A 19,940-nucleotide genomic window follows, 5' to 3' on the forward strand; every position below is an offset into this window, starting at 1 on the left:
GTTTGCATCGTACAGCTGTACGGAGTGGCTATGTTGCATCGTACAGCTGAACAGTGTTGCTATGTTGCATCGCACAGCTGTACAGAGTTGCTATGTTGCATAGCACAGCTGTACAGAGTTGCTATGTTGCATCGCACAGCTGTACAGAGTTGCTATGTTGCATCGTAAAGCTGTACAGTGTTGCTATGTTGCATCGTACAGCTGTACAGAGTTGCTATGTTGCAGCGTACAGCTGAACAGAGTTGCTATGTTGCATCGTACAGCTGTACAGAGTTGCTATGTTGCATCGTACAGCTGTACAGAGTTGCTATGTTGCATCGTACAGCTGTACAGAGTTGCTATGTTGCATCGTACAGCTGTACAGAGTTGCTATGTTGCAGCGTACAGCTGTACAGAGTTGCTATGATGCATAGCACAGCTGTACAGAGTTGCTATGTTGCATCGCACAGCTGTACAGAGTTGCTATGTTGCATCGTAAAGCTGTACAGTGTTGCTATGTTGCATCGTACAGCTGTACAGAGTTGCTATGTTGCAGCGTACAGCTGAACAGAGTTGCTATGTTGCATCGTACAGCTGTACAGAGTTGCTATGTTGCATCGTACAGCTGTACAGAGTTGCTATGTTGCATCGTACAGCTGTACAGAGTTGCTATGTTGCATCGCACAGCTGTACAGAGTTGCTATGTTGCATCGTACAGCTGTACAGAGTTGCTATGTTGCATCGTACAGCTGTACAGAGTTGCTATGTTGCATCGTAAAGCTGTACAGTGTTGCTATGTTGCATCGTACAGCTGTACAGAGTTGCTATGTTGCAGCGTACAGCTGAACAGAGTTGCTATGTTGCATCGTACAGCTGTACAGAGTTGCTATGTTGCAGCGTACAGCTGTACAGAGTTGCTATGTTGCATCGCACAGCTGTACAGAGTTGCTATGTTGCAGCGTACAGCTGTACAGAGTTGCTATGTTGCAGCGTACAGCTGTACAGAGTTGCTATGTTGCAGCGTACAGCTGTACAGAGTTGCTATGTTGCATCGCACAGCTGTACAGAGTTGCTATGTTGCATCGCACAGCTGTACAGAGTTGCTATGTTGCATCGCACAGCTGTACAGAGTTGCTATGATGCATAGCACAGCTGTACAGAGTTGCTATGTTGCAGCGTACAGCTGTACAGAGTTGCTATGTTGCAGCGTACAGCTGTACAGAGTTGCTATGTTGCATCGCACAGCTGTACAGAGTTGCTATGTTGCATAGCACAGCTGTACAGAGTTGCTATGTTGCATCGCACAGCTGTACAGAGTTGCTATGTTGCATCGTAAAGCTGTACAGTGTTGCTATGTTGCATCGTACAGCTGTACAGAGTTGCTATGTTGCAGCGTACAGCTGAACAGAGTTGCTATGTTGCATCGTACAGCTGTACAGAGTTGCTATGTTGCAGCGTACAGCTGTACAGAGTTGCTATGTTGCATCGTACAGCTGTACAGAGTTGCTATGTTGCATCGTACAGCTGTACAGAGTTGCTATGTTGCAGCGTACAGCTGTACAGAGTTGCTATGATGCATAGCACAGCTGTACAGAGTTGCTATGTTGCATCGCACAGCTGTACAGAGTTGCTATGTTGCATCGTAAAGCTGTACAGTGTTGCTATGTTGCATCGTACAGCTGTACAGAGTTGCTATGTTGCAGCGTACAGCTGAACAGAGTTGCTATGTTGCATCGTACAGCTGTACAGAGTTGCTATGTTGCATCGTACAGCTGTACAGAGTTGCTATGTTGCATCGTACAGCTGTACAGAGTTGCTATGTTGCATCGCACAGCTGTACAGAGTTGCTATGTTGCATCGTACAGCTGTACAGAGTTGCTATGTTGCATCGTACAGCTGTACAGAGTTGCTATGTTGCATCGTACAGCTGTACAGAGTTGCTATGTTGCATCGTAAAGCTGTACAGTGTTGCTATGTTGCAGCGTACAGCTGTACAGAGTTGCTATGTTGCAGCGTACAGCTGTACAGAGTTGCTATGTTGCATCGTACAGCTGTACAGAGTTGCTATGTTGCATCGTACAGCTGTACAGAGTTGCTATGTTGCAGCGTACAGCTGTACAGAGTTGCTATGTTGCAGCGTACAGCTGTACAGAGTTGCTAAGTTGTATCGTACAGCTGAACAGAGTTGCTATGATGCATAGCACAGCTGTACAGAGTTGCTATGTTGCAGCGTACAGCTGTACAGAGTTGCTATGTTGCAGCGTACAGCTGTACAGAGTTGCTATGTTGCATCGTACAGCTGTACAGAGTTGCTATGTTGCATGGTGCAGCTGTACAGAGTTGCTATGTTGCAGCGTACAGCTGTACAGAGTTGCTATGTTGCAGCGTACAGCTGTACAGAGTTGCTATGTTGCAGCGTACAGCTGTACAGAGTTGCTATGTTGCAGCGTACAGCTGTACAGAGTTGCTATGTTGCATCGTACAGCTGTACAGAGTTGCTATGTTGCATCGTACAGCTGTACAGAGTTGCTATGTTGCAGCGTACAGCCCGGCACGAGACTCGCCTGACGCTCATTTGCCTTATTAGCGTTTCCATTTACATTTTTGCAAGACTGCATCTACAGTCATTTCCTCCGCACTCCGTCTTTATTGCCATCATCACCCCCTCCTCTTCTCATTCCTTAACTCTCTCTCATCTTGTTCTGTCATTACCGTGATTAGTTTATTTATTACATTCTTTACGTTAGAGGATCTGAATAGTTACTGTCAGTTCTTTATTGCCTGTCTTATCTAATTATCTTTGGGTTCTTTACGTTTGTGTATCTTTTTAACTGAGTGCCGTAAGTGAGTTTCCAAAATAAAAGTCGTTAAATAACACTTCTAATGTTGGAAATTAATTTATGTAAGTACTTTTTATACAGTCTAAATAATTTATTTAACTAGTCATATAAATATAAAATATAAATTAAATAAAAAAAAAAATATATTATAAATATAATTTTTTTTAGTCATAGTCAATTTAAATAACAAAAAAAATGTCTTTCAAACCAAAAGTGCTTTAATTTTAAAATAAATCACGTTTAATATATTAAACTTCTTGTACATTTTACTCATAGCGAACAAATTTATTAAATAATTTGTATGATTTCATAGCGAATACGAGTTGTAACTTTTGTATCCCATTTTTCTAATTTTGGTGCTCAGATTGAGAATCAAAGTACCACCCATGTTAATTCCCTCTGAAGAAATTCCATATTTGATTTAAGCTTGGAACAAAACCTAAAGTTCCTAAAGCTGTATTGTATCTAAAGTTTAGTATAATCCCCATCTAATACAGGTGTTTGTAGTCTTTTTAAGAAACTCTAGATAACTGAATTTGCGTTGATAATTTTTTTTAACTCTCCATCAATCAATATCTGCAGTTATAGAGGCAAAACTAACTTACCACCAGCTACGTATGCATTTGGTCCAGTATAAGACTCAGACAAACTGTCCGTATTGTCCTAGCTACATTACAGATACAGTACAGCCCTAGCTTATATAATATTTAATCATATTTAGTATGCACAGGCAATCTATTATTATTATTAAATTTCCTCAACAGGTAGTTTAAAAGGTATTAGCTGTAACGAAGTTAAAGAGTTACAGTATCAAGAGAGATTATGTTTTCAATATTATCTCACGTTACCTCAAAGCCGGCGTCACCTACTCCATGGAATTAATACATTTACATTACTAATCGTTGCACATACAGGCATTATTTATAGTAGTGGAAATGGTAAATTCAAATAAACCGATAGTTAAGTGAAATCGTCCGTAATGTTGGTAATTACGAGTTGAACTCATTAAATGCGTTTTACGAGAGATAATTATTTAGCTTTCCGACAATATTTGTTGATAATAAGTGCAAATAGTAATCTATTTGTGATTATTTATTATGTAGATGTTGGTGAATAATTAGCGCTATTATATTAAACTTCTATCGCTTATATAATTATCTCCTCTCCCTTTTATTGATTTATTAATTCATTTGTGGGACCAACTATGGATATGCAAGTAGTTGTTTTACGTGATATTTCATTAAGCCAAAAATTAATGTGTTTCCAATAGACTTTCTTAGCAGATATTAATTTAAATATATTATGTATTTTGAAACTATAATAAGTTAAGTTTTAAAGATAAATCGGTAATATCAGTTTTATTTCTATTAATGATAATTTCTAAAGACTTATTAAAGAACTTACAGTATTAAAATTCCCAGACTATCCAATAACCCTGAACCCAATTATTGTTCCATGGGCACATCAACTACACACATCTCTTTTGACGTCAACTTTGTTTAATCGTTTATTTCAGGATGAAATATTTTAGTTTCTATTGTACGTAACTATTTGAATCATTTACCACCTCATAGATAAAAATAGCAAGTTAATGTCAAAACAATACTAAAAGAATGATAAAATGCTACCAGAGTCAAGGGAATCCCTTGTCTGTGGTGATGCGTACAATTACATCTTTTTAATTCACTTTCCATTGGTTTTTCAATTTACCAAAGGACCGGTGGCTCACTTCTAGCATCTGTTAGTGAAAGGTTGAAGTCATGATATCTAAAACCCCAAGGTTAAAAAATCTTCAAGCTTTGATACAGTAGCTCATTGGAAGACATTAACTAAATACGTTTCTGTTAGGTGCGAGGTTCCCATAACGATTGGAACGCAGTCAACAACACAGTCCGAGTCTGGCCAATGGTCAATCAATGTGCTATCTTGTCATGCCAACGGTCATTTTTTCTGTAAGTGTTAAAGTTTAGTTGATTCGTTGAAGACAGTTTGTTGGGGTCGGACCGAGACGGAAAATAAATGAGAGAAATTAGTTGTTTGTACAGCCACAGCAGAGGTGAGACACTAGCGCTGCGCTGCGGCCGTGCACGGCGTTAGCGCGGGTAATTTTAGTTCATCTCCCCCTGTATAAATCGTGTTGTGTATACGATAGTTGTTAACGGGCCGACACGTGCGAGCCGCCCCCTGCCCCGACTACAACTTGTCAGTTATTTTAGTTGTCTTTGTCAGCTGTGGTGTGTTATGACATGGTGTTTAGAAGCGTTGACGTTCAAGTCAATCTAGAGTCTATGAATGTTAAATTTTTTGCTCTAAAAAACGAAACGAAAAACAATATGACCCTAGTCGTGTTTGGTTCACTGCACTAGTTTTCTGTCTTTTCCTCTGAAAGAAAAAGAGTTTTCGTTTGATCGATTCTTGTCTATTAAATCCCACAAGCGGCTTGGTTAATTGGAAAAATTCTTTCGTTAAGTAACCGCTGTCATGTGTTCGGTTCCACATTTTGCTAACGCGCGCTAAACGCGGCGTCTATCGTCTTCATGTGAACAAGGTGTAAACGAGACTAACAACTATAAGATCTCATTGTTGAGTTTTCTAAGAACCATCTGACGATTTTAGTTTTAGCAAAGGTTTACTACAGGTGTCTTCTTTGGTTCAACTCAATTATTTAACGAGCTCAAATTGTTATGGTGCAATACATGTTGTCCATGTAGGCCTACAGTCAAATTTCAGCAAAAAAGTTAAAAGATAAAAATTTTAAATTTCGTTTTACAGTATTTACTTTACAAGATCTTTTAAGATACACTGATTTTCTCATCCCAAGTCATACCCCTTGACTAAAAATGCGTCTTAAAGTGACTGTGGGGTTTGTGTTCTAAGATGATCTCCCATAACGCTATGTAAAGGCTAGTATGTGTGTGTTTGTGTGTGTCAGTGTGAGAGCCCACTTGTCAGTTCAGTCAGTACAAGTGGCATGAATCAGCCGGCCTTGAACCTGCCGCTCGTCCTCGCCGACGTCGCTCTCTTGCTCTCGTCCATAGTGTGCTGCTGGGTAGCGGTGAAGCGGTCTAGCACCACAAATCAAACAATCAGCACGGTCCTTAACATATCAATATAAATTCGCTACCCAAGTTATTCCTTAGAGAGTCAATTGTCGATAATTCATAATTTGTTAGGAGCTTCCTTTTTAATGATCCTGTCAATTAGGCCGCGTGAACAAAAAAACTTTAAAAACATTATCGTGTGAACAAATATTACTCACTATAAATATCCAATAAAGTGTCCGTGCGGTGCACTGTCTTTCCCAAATCAATAGTTCCCTTATTCAGATTTGTATTGATTTTGTGTATTTGTACATCATTGGAGATTTGTATATTATCAGCAGAGGACGTCGAAACTCTGGTCTTGGCCATCCAACGTCAACAGTTGTTACGTCATTAGTTGATGGCTGAAGTACAAATGACAATTGGTTCCACTTGGAATCTCACCAGCAACCTGGGAATAGCTAGGAAAACTATTTTAACTACTCGTGTAATTTCAGCTGATCATACAAATAGTTTCAATAATTATGATGGGCTCTTGTTTTTGTACACACACTGCACTGTAGGCCCACACGGTCCCAGCCACCAATCACCAGATCGTTGTGTTCATGACCTTCACCTCCACGCCGCGCCACTCGCCACTCGCACCTCAGATCACACCTCCCCAGTCCCCACAGCTTCCCCGGATGTCTCGCCGTGATTTACCGGACGACTTGTACGAATTAGCCGTCACTTACTGCTGATTAACAAGCTTGCTGTGGGCGTGTCTTGTTGCTTTCATTAACCGTCTTTCGTCATGCTTCATGCCTCTGCCCGACACCGGTATATAGTGTTGGTTTCGCCAGCTTGTAGAGTGGCAGCTTGTAGCAATGATGCTAATTGTTTTTTGAACACCTGTCTTTTGTATTCTCCGTAACGTATGTAATGAGCGAGTCTCAGTAGTACTGAAATTAAATATCTTTTGAGGAACTTTCCATCAAATTCAATTTTGAATATTGTTAATCCAATTGATTACAGTTTAATTCTGAGGCAATTTATATGCAACGTCGTAATATATGCTATTGTTAAAAGAAGTAATGCATTCTTCGATCATTACCAATTATTTAGGTAGGCTAATAATTTTTACCAATGACTGTTCATTGTTTTTTACTCAACTCTGTAGCATGGTAGTTGTATTTTGCATTAAACAAACAACAGAGCTGTTCGTCCTGAATACATATAACAATATTTTACCTACGTAATCAGTTGAATCGCACTCATAGTTAGTTAGTATTACTCATACAGCGGCTAGGCTGGCGTTGTACTCACAGCTGTTAATTGCCTTGTTACTCAGCTGTGGTCACTGTTCCGTGGCCTTGGCTGTGTAGTGGCGACGGAGACCCCCCTGATAACGTGATAACGGCTATCACTATCTTATCGTTTCCATTAATTGACTTGATGTGTGAATTCCTTCCACCCGCTCCACCCTTTGCTAATTGATGTCTGCGAAACAGTCGCAAGAATTACGGCGGGAAACCTTTGAGTAATGGAGGTAATAGCTAATATAGCTTCCCCTCAATATAGGATAATGTGAGGTTATTTAGAGTTATTTCGTTAAATCCGTTGACATTTTTAGTTATTCAGTAAAGTCTTGAAGACTCACGGCCTCTTTTGCGTGGTAACGAATGGGTTACAAGCACCACACTATTGTGTTTGTGTATGTGACATTTAGTCTTCCTACACTTCTACGAGAGACACTCATACATGTGTTCCCTATTCCTATGTAATTACTTTTAAATATATGTACTTGCGTAACCTTTATAGGTACGTCTAGACAAGTCTTTTCCCGTGCTGTTTGGATTATTATAAAACTAACATTTCTCAATTTATACTGATATACACTTATGCGGTTTTTTTATTGATTGCCCTTATAATTTGGTGATACACTTTCTTTTTTGCAGGAAAAAGTCGTCTCTGGTCAACCTTATTCTACTAGTAAAAATGCTTCGAGGTCGGAGCTTAGTCCCGTGTTTGGTAAGTAGTCCTTTATGTTATATTATAGACATATGCAATATAATATAGCCTACATACTTGTAGTACTGCAAGAGTAGCACGCGGAATAGATTTTAGTGTTGATCTAGTAATGTATACGAGGCCAGTTGTTCGTCTTATGGAATATTACAGTATAACGCTGTTTGATGGCTCGTAATTTAATTATAATAGGCAGAAGAGTATTTAACGGCCGTTTAGCATCATCAGCATATTGGACTACAACAGCCAGTATCAGAAAAAGCAAATTCTCCTAAATTTACTTTCTACGTAGAATTTATTTAATTTTTATATAGAATTTACTCCACGATGGCAAAAATATCATTTGAACAAAATTCAAATTACGTTACACGTAAACTAGGCGTCCAGGCTACCCTACTACTGCAAGTGCGTGTGAGCGTGTAGGCTAAGCCATTACATATTCATACTCATCTCTTACACCCTCCCTCCCTCTCACGGCCAATTATCACCCATTACCCATCAGGTAAATTAATCAGAGCCTCCACAGGTAATTGAGGATATCGGCCGCTTCCTCGCTCGACCGCGGCGTAAAAACGTCAACATCGGGGGCGCCACTAAACAAAGAGCCGAGGCCAAATTATAGAGCGCGGGTAACGCGGAATAATTATAATAAGGCGAGGTGAATGAGAGAAGTGGCGTCTCTAGTTAGTATTGTCCAAATGCGGAGGAACAAAGGGTCAGCGGCGCGGGCGTCGGGCACCGAGCACCGGGCACCGGCGAGAGACGAAGACAGAAACTAGTTTGGTGAGCGAGAGAGAGACGGAGTGATGGAGGGAGGGGACAAGAAGAAAAAGAAGCATGTCGAGTTTGGAATGAGCTGGAGGTTAGGCTCGTTGGGCCACTCCGGGCTCCGGCTGCTTAGAGGTTTTGAAGGTCGTCTAAGCATCGGAGAAAGCGTGTACTAGCAGTGCTGAGAACATCGTCCCGCAGGAATCCGCTACCGGGGCCGGGCTGGCGGCTGGCGGCACTTTGCTTCATTCAAGAATATCTTCCAATTAGTCGGTGATATGCGTAGTACGAGAAATACGCTCCACCGCCACTCTGCCCTCGCCCCCACCCCCCACCTCACACACCTGGCGAAAGATTCTCTTTATTTTTATGTCACATATTTCAAATTTGAAGCAGGCCCATTGATTTACGTTCCAAACATTTAAATGACATTTTGTACAAGTGCGTACTAGTTCAACCTTTTACTTGCAAAATTCACAACACTAATGAATTAAATATTTAGTATTATAAATTATCATGGTTAACTGAATATATAAAAAAAAATCCCAACACATAAAAAAAAAACAATGTTTGATGTAATCCATATTGTTCTTCACTCCAAGCATAAATTAATCTAATATTTTTGTCTTTGGCAATAAATTAAAATAGGTTCTTCTTGGTATAGGTTAATAAACTAAATTTTGTTAGAGGACGTGAGATCTGAGAACGGAAATGACCTCTAAATGTAACCCCAATTGTTAAGCTCTCAGTAAATTTTTTGAGTACTCATACTTGTCATTCTAAACGTAATTTATTTTAATTTAACTGTGGGTATAAAGGGGTCTTACAGCGACCCAGTTATTTGTCTCAACCTATCTTTGTAGACCGATAAACAACAGAAATACAGAGCGACATGCTGCTTCTGCTGGTCTATGGTCTACTGTACCGGAAGCTCGGCCTTACTTGTAAACAATGGTAGCTTCAAGCCCCATTAGGAGTCAGCCACCACAAAAACAGACTAACTGCCGCAAATTGTACCCGCCAAACAGTGATACTCGCGACGCATGCAAAGCTGCTTCTGCTTCTAATTAGACAAAGCAGCTGTTATTTTTATCGCTTCCGCTGGTCCGAGTGCCATTGGAAGCGTCGAGCAGTAGAAAAATTCTTATTGCAACTGTGTAATCAATATCTTAATCGGAAGCAATTTTCGTTAGAAAAAATGCATCTAAATTTAGATCGAGTTTTTGTACTGTCACTATTAGCATAGATTAAAAGAAGTAGACATATCTATATACTCCTTTTATCTATGCTATTAGGCGTGCCCAGTTCTTATCATAAATTACTATTACGTAAATATGTCCAGTGCCTTTTTGCTTATATCTTATCAATACTGTGCAATCGTGTAGGCATAGTTTCGGCTCGTCTGTTTATATATTGATAAGCTCCACGAAATTTCGTTGGCACAACCAGACGTGGTCAAATGATAACATACTCGTCAAAGGGTTAGGTTTTGTAAATGTAAATGTTATGTGTTTAAGCAGGCCTAGGCTATTGGTAAAAAACATTACAGATATCATGTTATAAATTACATTAAAGTCTTGTAATAAATACTCAGACAAGGGGGTGGTGGTAATGGTAATAGTCAGCTGCGCCCGGTCATTGTCATTACCCATCCGTCAAATTTGGGCTTATACCAATTTCACGATGTGGTCGGTGACAAGCCGTTTAGTAAATTGCTAACGGAATAAATTAAGATGAAATTATGTTAATGAACGCGAGTGTATATTTTCCCCGATTCGTTCCGAGGCGAGCTAAGCATGTGTTTATAATGGAACGAGCTGACAGACGAGTTTCGCCCCTAATCACTGTTGTAATAAGGTTGAAAATTGCTTAGTCGGCTGTCAAGACGATTCCGATTGTCGGTTGCGCGCCGGAGTAATACTCACACCAAAAACATCAAGCGTGCCGCGCCGCCTGTTTGTAAATTATTTCGAAACGCCAATTTAGGATCACCTAATCTGTCTGGATGTCTCATTCGTTAATATTGCTGTTGGAATTTAAATGTTTGCTTTAGAGGAGTTTGAGTCGAGTTTGGTGTTTCAATCTAATTCGGATGGAATATGTTTGGCGTTTTTGTATATTCACGTTTGAGTGAATCTGCACAACGTGAGTAATTTTGACGCAGGTAGGTTTGTTAATTTCTGATCTAGGAAGGGCCGCGTGCTATTTCAGACAATTTTTCACCAGTTTAGAAAGTATAGGCCTACCAGTCCTAGTGACTGTTTGTTGGTGATCGCCACCTGTTAGACACTCCACTAGTGATGGTGATGTATTTGTTGCTAGTTCCTCCTCCGGAAGCAGTTTGAGGGGTGGTTATCCCCCGGGTGGCCACAACCAGCCGTGACCGATGCATTTAATGACGCCACATTCCGTCAGTTATTTGATTACCGCCGTGTCCAAGACGTGCCCCCCTCCCCCTGTATCTCTGGCACCCTGCATTGCCTACGTGTTGTCATCTTATGATTCAATTTGCGCTGACCAGCCGTCATGATACGTGTTCGAACTACAACCTTATATTGCGAAGTTGTGGGTTTGAAATTAAGTTTACTGTAGCCTATCTCGAATTTTTCAAATTTCATGTTACGGGAAATCCATTTGTGGTTTCCTCGTTTATAGCGTTTCTGATTGATTGATTTGCTTTGCTAATTCTGTAAAAATACTGATATTCCATTTAATACAATTTTTCAAAACCTTCTATAACACACTTTTGACGGAACTCTACTCTTTTGCCATCAACTGCTAGGCAGATGCAGGTGTAGTGGAGGTTAGGGAGATTTTCCTAGTACCGCACACTGCGGGGGTGTTGCTGCTGATGTGGAGGGACGAGACGATTGTAGAAGCTGATAGATGAAGGCAGTGTCACAAAAACTCGGCCCACACCTCTCCCTATCAGGGGTGTAACACGTCGGATGACTTGCTGTCTCCACCGCTGTTGTCGACTTATGGTGCTTATGTAACAACATGTTGTAAATAGTTTCTCGCATTTACTGTACTTACATCGCTTGTGTTTATCTAAATTTCATTTACGGCTCTTAACTCTCAAGCTTTCACGCCGTTAAAGCCTGCAGCATTGACTATTGGATACTGAAGCCTGCAGGTTGGATTTTAGCTACATACAGTACGACTTATGAAATTTAACGGAGTGTAAGACACCCTAGGATTTTTCGTTTTAGATTACTAGCAAATACAGTACTGTACACCGTTTGTAAATAGCAAGAGTTTTTTTTCTAAATGGATTATGCTCCTAATACGTTCCTAATTCCTATTACGTCATAATTACTAAACATACCATTAATTCCATGTTGGAACCGTTGGAACTAACGGGTTTATTAATTCACATAAGGTTTCATTCACAAAAATTATTTTTGTCAGTTTTATTTGCAAATAGCATAGGTATAAATAAATAACTATGCCAAATAAAGCAAATTTCTCTTTGACAAATATGTTATGAATTCAAATTAAATTCCTATAATACTTAAGAATGTCCTGCAACTTATTGTGTAGTTGTAACACAATTTACTAATTGTTAAATACCCTGGAAATCTCCCGGGTAACAAATTATTGTCTGTATCCACTTTTTGAGCCCTAAGAATAACACTGGTACAGAAATGGATCCCCATGTTTCCTTTTATTATTGGGGAAACAGACCTTAGTTAATCGCTTTCCACCTTATCCACAACTTTGGATGAATGGTTGGCCTATTTATTTTGGACGCCTACAACAAATGTGGATGTAGAGGTTACAAATGCAAAGAGCTTTATTGTATACTTTCACTTTTATTTTACACAAACGTGCACACCATCAGTTCCTATTAATGTGCAGTCTTAGCAGACAGGGGGGAACAGTTAGGATTTTTTACTGAGTAGGTAGAGACCCTGCGCCAGAAGAATGCCAGTCCCTCCTCCCCCAATATTTGAGTTATGCAAGTCCCACCCCCATAAATCTGACCTACACCCTTGTCACTCATAATTTAGTCACGCCATTCTAGCGGCCGATAGTTATAGTGGTGTTTGTTTGTGTAGGTCCTCCTCTACTATTTGGCCGGGTTTTATTCTTCTATATAATCACACGTTCAGCGGCCTGAGCAAATACAGGTTGGCGGTTGGCGCACCGCACAGCCTCACGCCTTGAGTGTATCTCAACTATACAAACTGTATGTTGTAGACACTCCATTGATTAGCTGTGGTGAATGGAATTCTGTGAGACCCATGTAGGGAACCCTCCGGGAAAAATAAAACAAAACCAATGACCAAGTTTAGAAATGGGGGAACTTCTTGGAGAGGTAACCTATCGGCTAGGTTTCAGCAAATGGCAATATTTTTAATATTTTGATGAATTCCTGCTACAATACCGTAGAATCCTACTCAGTGAAGCTAAAGTTTACTTTAACTTCACTTCCAATGAATTATTTGAATTATTTGGATTCCCTGATTCAAGTTAAATTGAGGCAAGTTACCTATCCGGACCGAGCCTGAAAGTCTTAATTCTACAGTACAGTACTAGGTCAGTTGCATACTGAACATTATATTTAATGTAAACCAACCACGAAGACACAGTTTAGTTTGATATGATCTGTTTTAGCGAATTTTCCTACAGGGAAGTAGCTATTGCCGTAGGTGGCACGGTAACACCTAGGCCCGGGACCGATATACTTGTTCATTTTGATGTTCCTAGAGGCCTTGAAGGTGTAAGGCGGGATAAACTTGATTAAGTTCGCGAACCAGCATAATCGGACAATGGGAATGGGGTTTTACGGGGAGGGGGGGGGGGGGCTTTTTGGAGTAAAAATTGGTTTTTCTAATTTTTGACCGTAAAAACATAAAAATTTTCCAATTTCTCTCTACACCATTTCAAAGGACTTAAACAAAAAATAAAGTATATTGGAGTATTTCCGTACGGGTATTGGTTAGGGAGAAAATTGAATACATTGTAAATTTAAAATTCCCATGTTATTCTTAAATGGAGAATAAGAAAACTGTTGTAGTTTGCTTGTTTATGCATATATTTTGATCAAACTTGGTAAATTTATTTATTTTCTACTAAGCTATTCATGTTTTACTAAAAGCACACTTTTTTACCCTCCCTGTAGCAGCAAACGTAGGTACTTGTTAAACATAATGCTATTTATACTGGTAAATGGAAATTCGCTTAGTCTGCAGGTTTACTGCGGCGGGGGTTTTTACTACTCGACCTGCTTGTTTAAATGCATTATCAACTGTGCCTACCTAGTCTATAGTCAGCCGCCACGAAGTGATCTCTCTCATTATCACCACTATTAGCATTAACATTCCTGATACATTATCTGCCAGAGCCAGAGTTATCAGGGACTGTCCAACATGGCTGTCACTGCTTGCGTCACATTAATTGTTTTTTTTTTTTTTTTTTTTTTTTTGTAATTGTCTATTTATATGTAACCACTTAATGCTTACATTAATATTTGAATTATTTGGATTCCCTGATTCAAGTTAAATTGAGGCAAGTTACCTGTCCGGACCGAGCCTGAAAGTCTTAATTCTACAGTACAGTACTAGGTCAGTTGCATACTGAACATTATATTTAATGTAAACCAACCACGAAGACACAGTTTAGTTTGATATGATCTGTTTTAGCGAATTTTCCTACAGGGAAGTAGCTATTGCCGTAGGTGGCACGGTAACACCTAGGCCCGGGACCGATATACTTGTTCATTTTGATGTTCCTAGAGGCCTTGAAGGTGTAAGGCGGGATAAACTTGATTAAGTTCGCGAACCAGCATAATCGGACAATGGGAATGGGGTTTTACGGGGAGGGGGGGGGGGCTTTTTGGAGTAAAAATTGGTTTTTCTAATTTTTGACCGTAAAAACATAAAAATTTTCCAATTTCTCTCTACACCATTTCAAAGGACTTAAACAAAAAATAAAGTATATTGGAGTATTTCCGTACGGGTATTGGTTAGGGAGAAAATTGAATACATTGTAAATTTAAAATTCCCATGTTATTCTTAAATGGAGAATAAGAAAACTGTTGTAGTTTGCTTGTTTATGCATATATTTTGATCAAACTTGGTAAATTTATTTATTTTCTACTAAGCTATTCATGTTTTACTAAAAGCACACTTTTTTACCCTCCCTGTAGCAGCAAACGTAGGTACTTGTTAAACATAATGCTATTTATACTGGTAAATGGAAATTCGCTTAGTCTGCAGGTTTACTGCGGCGGGGGTTTTTACTACTCGACCTGCTTGTTTAAATGCATTATCAACTGTGCCTACCTAGTCTATAGTCAGCCGCCACGAAGTGATCTCTCTCATTATCACCACTATTAGCATTAACATTCCTGATACATTATCTGCCAGAGCCAGAGTTATCAGGGACTGTCCAACATGGCTGTCACTGCTTGCGTCACATTAATTGTTTTTTTTTTTTTTTTTTTTTTTTTGTAATTGTCTATTTATATGTAACCACTTAATGCTTACATTAATGTTACGTCTATAATATAGACGGTATAATATATACGTTTCCCGTTACTTTATTAACATTGGTGATCTATATGTACCTACCTTGATTTTGTTTTAATAACATTTACATAATAAAAACAAATTTGTTGTTACTAACTAGGCTACTGTTTACTTTTAAAAGATACATGAATAATCATGTTATCTGATTTCACGTTTAAAATGAAACAGCTCTTTATACAAACACGTGACACGATAACAAAGTAAATCAACGGACAAAATACTTTATCGCATTTACGAAAATAAACAATCGACATATTTGATTCCAACAATAATCAACAATGAAAATCTAAACCCGATTAACAGCTGTTAAGTGATAAATGTAATCAGCTGATTGCTTTGACCCGCCCGGACAATCAAGGCTTAGCTAACCCGCGCTCCCTGGAACTGTAATGAAATACTGTATCGTTATACGCCGTACGGTCCAAAAGTATACCCTTATCAATTCGGCTCGGCTGTCGGCTGGTAACGGAAAAAAACAAATAATAGAATCCAAAAGTGGAAGGAGCGCGAGCCGTAAAAAGGTGGAAAAGAATGGCGGTCATAAAATAAGCCGTGGTTTACAACCTCTAGTTGTGTGTCCGGTTGATAGAATAGCTTGTTATAATTACATATTGGAGGTACAGTCCGCGGTACAGTCTGTGCGGAGGCTGCGTCTGCAGTACTGACCAGTGACCACTGGGTCTGAGCCTCCCACATCCAAACTACGTCAAGGTGTGATGTGTGTGACTGGTCATGGTTCGTTACTGTACATCAGCTGAGCGTCATTATAATAAACAGATGAGCGACCGCGTTCATTTGTTTCGACACCTGCGTTGTGTGCCCGGGGCTCCTTACTGGCTATAGAGATTCACTGCCAACAGGTAACATTTATAACCGGCCACTCTGGCGGCTAATGTGTGTGATTTAGCCAGCCTGTTTTGGCGCTTTTTGGTGTCGTTATAAATTTTCCGCTTTGCAGAAAGTCCCGGATAACTCGTTCCCCGGGCGGTTTTGTTTCGTCCGTAAAATAACGGGTTGTATGGATGGACCTGTACAAATTGGAAATATCGAGATTAATTAAGTAGACACGAGCTTAAATGTCCTTGTTAATGTTACGATTCTTGCAAATGTTAAAAAGATATATTTGTCTATTAATAATGTCCTTTTATATTTACTAGCTACTGTATTGATAATATGGTTTTAATATAATTGTTTCTACCAAGTGTAAATTACGTAATCACTAACAATACACCGCATGCTTGTAGGATTTAATACATAACGACTAGGTAGGTGAGGGCGAGGGCGAGTAAATGTGCCACGATTGCTACCTTTGCCCAATACCGAGCTGCACGCAATATTGCCTACCTAATTAAAAGTGACCGTCTGGAGTGGCACGAGCCGACAATAACTCCCACTGTCTTGTATCCCCCTACTAGCTAAAACACTAATCTTACAATAAATCGAAAATCCTCCTTCATTAACTCTATCCATCATTAAATCCATTACCCAGTGTGACAATAAAAATAAATACCCCCATCTTTCAATTTGTCTGATGGGATTTTTAACTCATATATTTTCATAAACAAGTCATATTTATGCCCCATGTAATTAACATTTAGATTTCCTGCTAGAAGGAAGGGGAAAGGCGATTTTTGATCAAATGATGATAGTATAATATGACGAAATAAATAATTATACCAAATTTGATCAGTAACTATACACACATATATATATATATATATATATATATATATATATATACTTTTGTGCCCACCCGGTTTGGCAGTCAGTGCGCTGGTAATTTACTCGGTGTGGCAGTCACCCGCCCGAAAGCCAGTCAGCTCTCCCATAAGCCAGTCAGGTATGGCTTCCCGTGCACTTTATACGTATGAAAACAGCAAACCGGTGCTGCTGCCTGTGTCGATAAGCGTAACTGCAATACCAATGCGGAGACTGTCTCATCGTGTGTTCTATCGTGGAGTAGTGTAGCCAGTACGGCACCCTACCCTACTTTGTAGCGGTAAAACCCAGCGGTCTGTAACCTTCGTTTACTCCTTGTTACTATTTGTGTTGGGATAGTGATTAACTACGTGTTAATGTTTAAACATGTTCATACTCCAAATAAATATGATGCACCTCTAATAAGGATCGTCGAATATTAATTAATTATAATTGGTTGAATCTTGATCCTACCCGTTCATCATCTCATATTTTAAGTTATTTTGATTTTTTTTACCTTCAGTTGAAATTTGAGTCAACTTCTCCTTTATACAATATTTTTTATCCTAGTATTTACAGTGTTTCCACGGACCGGGAACTATACGGATTTTCTTTATCTCGAGAAATATACGTGAATCTTGTCCGAGATACTGGAACTGTTTTTTACGCAATTGCGTAACGCGAAGGAGTAACTATTACATATGACAACGATATTATTCTATCTGATAAGAATAACCATGAAACTACACTCGAAAGATAAAATATTTTTATAATAATTTCAATTTTACAAACAAACTATTACAGGAATTATATTTTGGGACGGATGAATGATAAGGAAGCAACAAAAAGTGGTCAAGAGTGCAAATACGGTGGGGGGAGGGGGGTACAATATCACGAACGCCAGAAACGATTATTTGTTTACTTTTCAGATTCCTTATCAAATCTCTCTCTCTCTCTCTCTCTCTCTCTCTCTCTCTCTCTCTCTCTCGCTCTCTAACAATGTACAGATTGTGGAATTTACGATTTAAGTTTTCCTGCAATTATTTCAGTTCAATCCCATACCTATCCTTATGGTTTCCTATCTATTATTTTTCAAAATAAATAGTAAAGCAGGTTAAACTATTTTTTATTTTATTTTCTTGAAACCAAACACTCTTTACCATCCGGTATTCTGCAGAGTCAAATGTTTAACACTGTGTTTATAAAAATTGAATGGCCACACAATTTTGTGTTTTATTTTTTTTTACTAATAGTAACTGGGATATTTATATATACCAATAAGTGCTGCAAGCTGTAATAAATGCTGTTGATTAATATCAAAAAAAGTTATAATTTATTTTGTATAATACATCGGTCATTGAATAAAAACCATAATGGGTTATCTATTTGTAACTTTAACGTTTTTCAGTCTAATATTTCGATATGAACGATATATTTTACTATTTACGGTAATTTTTATGTGCAGTAGGTTCCCAATTATTGAAATATTACAGTTCATTTAACAAAAATAAGATGGAAGCAAAACGGAGAAATATCGATCAGTATCGTCAAGGTCAACCTATACGCTCGCACCTACAGACTGACAATCGTGCACTGACACTGACATACTGACAATCGTCTGCTTCTGTCTGCTGTCACAACACTACAATATTTTGTGGTTGGGTCGTTGGGTGATTAGTAACCATGACAACTTGTGGATGTAGAGAAACCAATGAAAGAATAGAACAAAGAGAAATAATAAGAGGTGTTTTACATCGTTTTTATCTTTATCTTATTTTTATCATTGTTATTATTACCAGAAAGACTTAAGTACAGTACTATGATTTTATGGTGTTTTATGAGTTATTTAATATTTTTATCCCCATACTTCTGTTCTGAAACATCATGTAGTAGTAGCCTAGGATGACTACGGTATCAGTAGTCTTCTAGTCTACATTTTCATTTTGTTTTGTTCTTTACGTGATTTACTACTGTACAGTAAGCAAGTTTTGTTTTGTTTGAGTAAGCATACGGTGTAGTTTTTATTAGTAAACCAAGGTTAATGACTTAACATATCACGGTTGCGCAATACCTATTGTATTTTGACTATGTAAAATGCAAATTTATAATCACGTTAACGTCCATTTATATAGTGTCCCGGAACGGCATTGTTCCTGAGTAAGAAACATATAAATATCATATTTAAATTATCCAGAAGTCCTTAGTTACTCACACGGGGAAAAAAAGTTTTAGGCCTAAATCATTTGAAACCTGTACATTAAATTTTTTTTGGTCGAGTTTTCGACCACTGGACGACCACTAGTTAAAGTTAATTGTATTACAACAATCTTTATAGTAAGCAATATAAGCTTGAATTGGACTTATCTGCCTTCAGCTAATCAATCATATGATAGTACGTTAGAGAGTAGGCCCATGCTGAAGTTTTACTTATACTTGAAGAATGACTTAATTTAGTACCAAGAAATAAATCACACCCCTTACATACACTGTGCTGTTTTAATCCTGTGTAGTTGATTGCTACTGTATTAACCTGTGATCGCATATTAATTCATTCATTAGGAACGTATTTAAAAAAATACTACTTTTATTTTTTTTTATTTCTATGATTTATTTACAATAACAGAAATGTGTAAGATTAAAATAAATTAATGTTTTGCATTGTCCATTTAAAGTTACATCATAGTAAATTAAAATTCCACTCAAACTTAAACAATAAAAGCCGAAATTAGTTATACAGAAAACACGAGTTTCCTTTATATTGCTTTTACAATCGAAATATACATACTGAGCCACGGCTCGGTCCCCCGGTACTTTTCATTTTAAATATTCAAATAAAGTCGATTAATTTTCATGTTTTATGAAACGTGACATAGCAAATTTCCACGGAACTTTTTTTGTCGGCTACTACTTTATTTAATTTTTTGGTCAGGTTAGTTTAAAAACAGTGGATTCTGTATACAAAAAGCGAAATGTTCTAAATCATATTTTTTATTTTTGGTATATGTACGTAATTTAAATTGTACGAGAGGGGCTTCCCACCGTGCCGGATTGCGCCGTGCGGGCATATTTTG

General features: G+C 38.5%; 1 protein-coding gene across 4 annotated transcripts in view; it reads left to right on the forward strand.

Moving 5' to 3' along the window:
• LOC129005330 (protein pangolin, isoforms A/H/I/S) overlaps nucleotides 1-19,940 on the forward strand; it is a 259,998-nt gene that overhangs the window by 18,021 nt on the left and 222,037 nt on the right. For all 4 annotated transcript variants that reach the window (XM_054434194.1, XM_054434190.1, XM_054434193.1 and 1 more), the window contains exon 2: nucleotides 7,798-7,870. In XM_054434194.1, coding sequence (XP_054290169.1) covers nucleotides 7,798-7,870 — 73 coding nt within the window. The remainder of the gene's footprint in view (nucleotides 1-7,797; nucleotides 7,871-19,940) is intronic.

The sequence above is a fragment of the Macrosteles quadrilineatus genome, unplaced genomic scaffold (assembly GCF_028750875.1).
Source record: "Macrosteles quadrilineatus isolate MER2022 unplaced genomic scaffold, UCM_ALF_1.0 Scaffold_19__1_contigs__length_3004403, whole genome shotgun sequence".
Lineage (NCBI taxonomy): Eukaryota > Metazoa > Arthropoda > Insecta > Hemiptera > Cicadellidae > Macrosteles > Macrosteles quadrilineatus.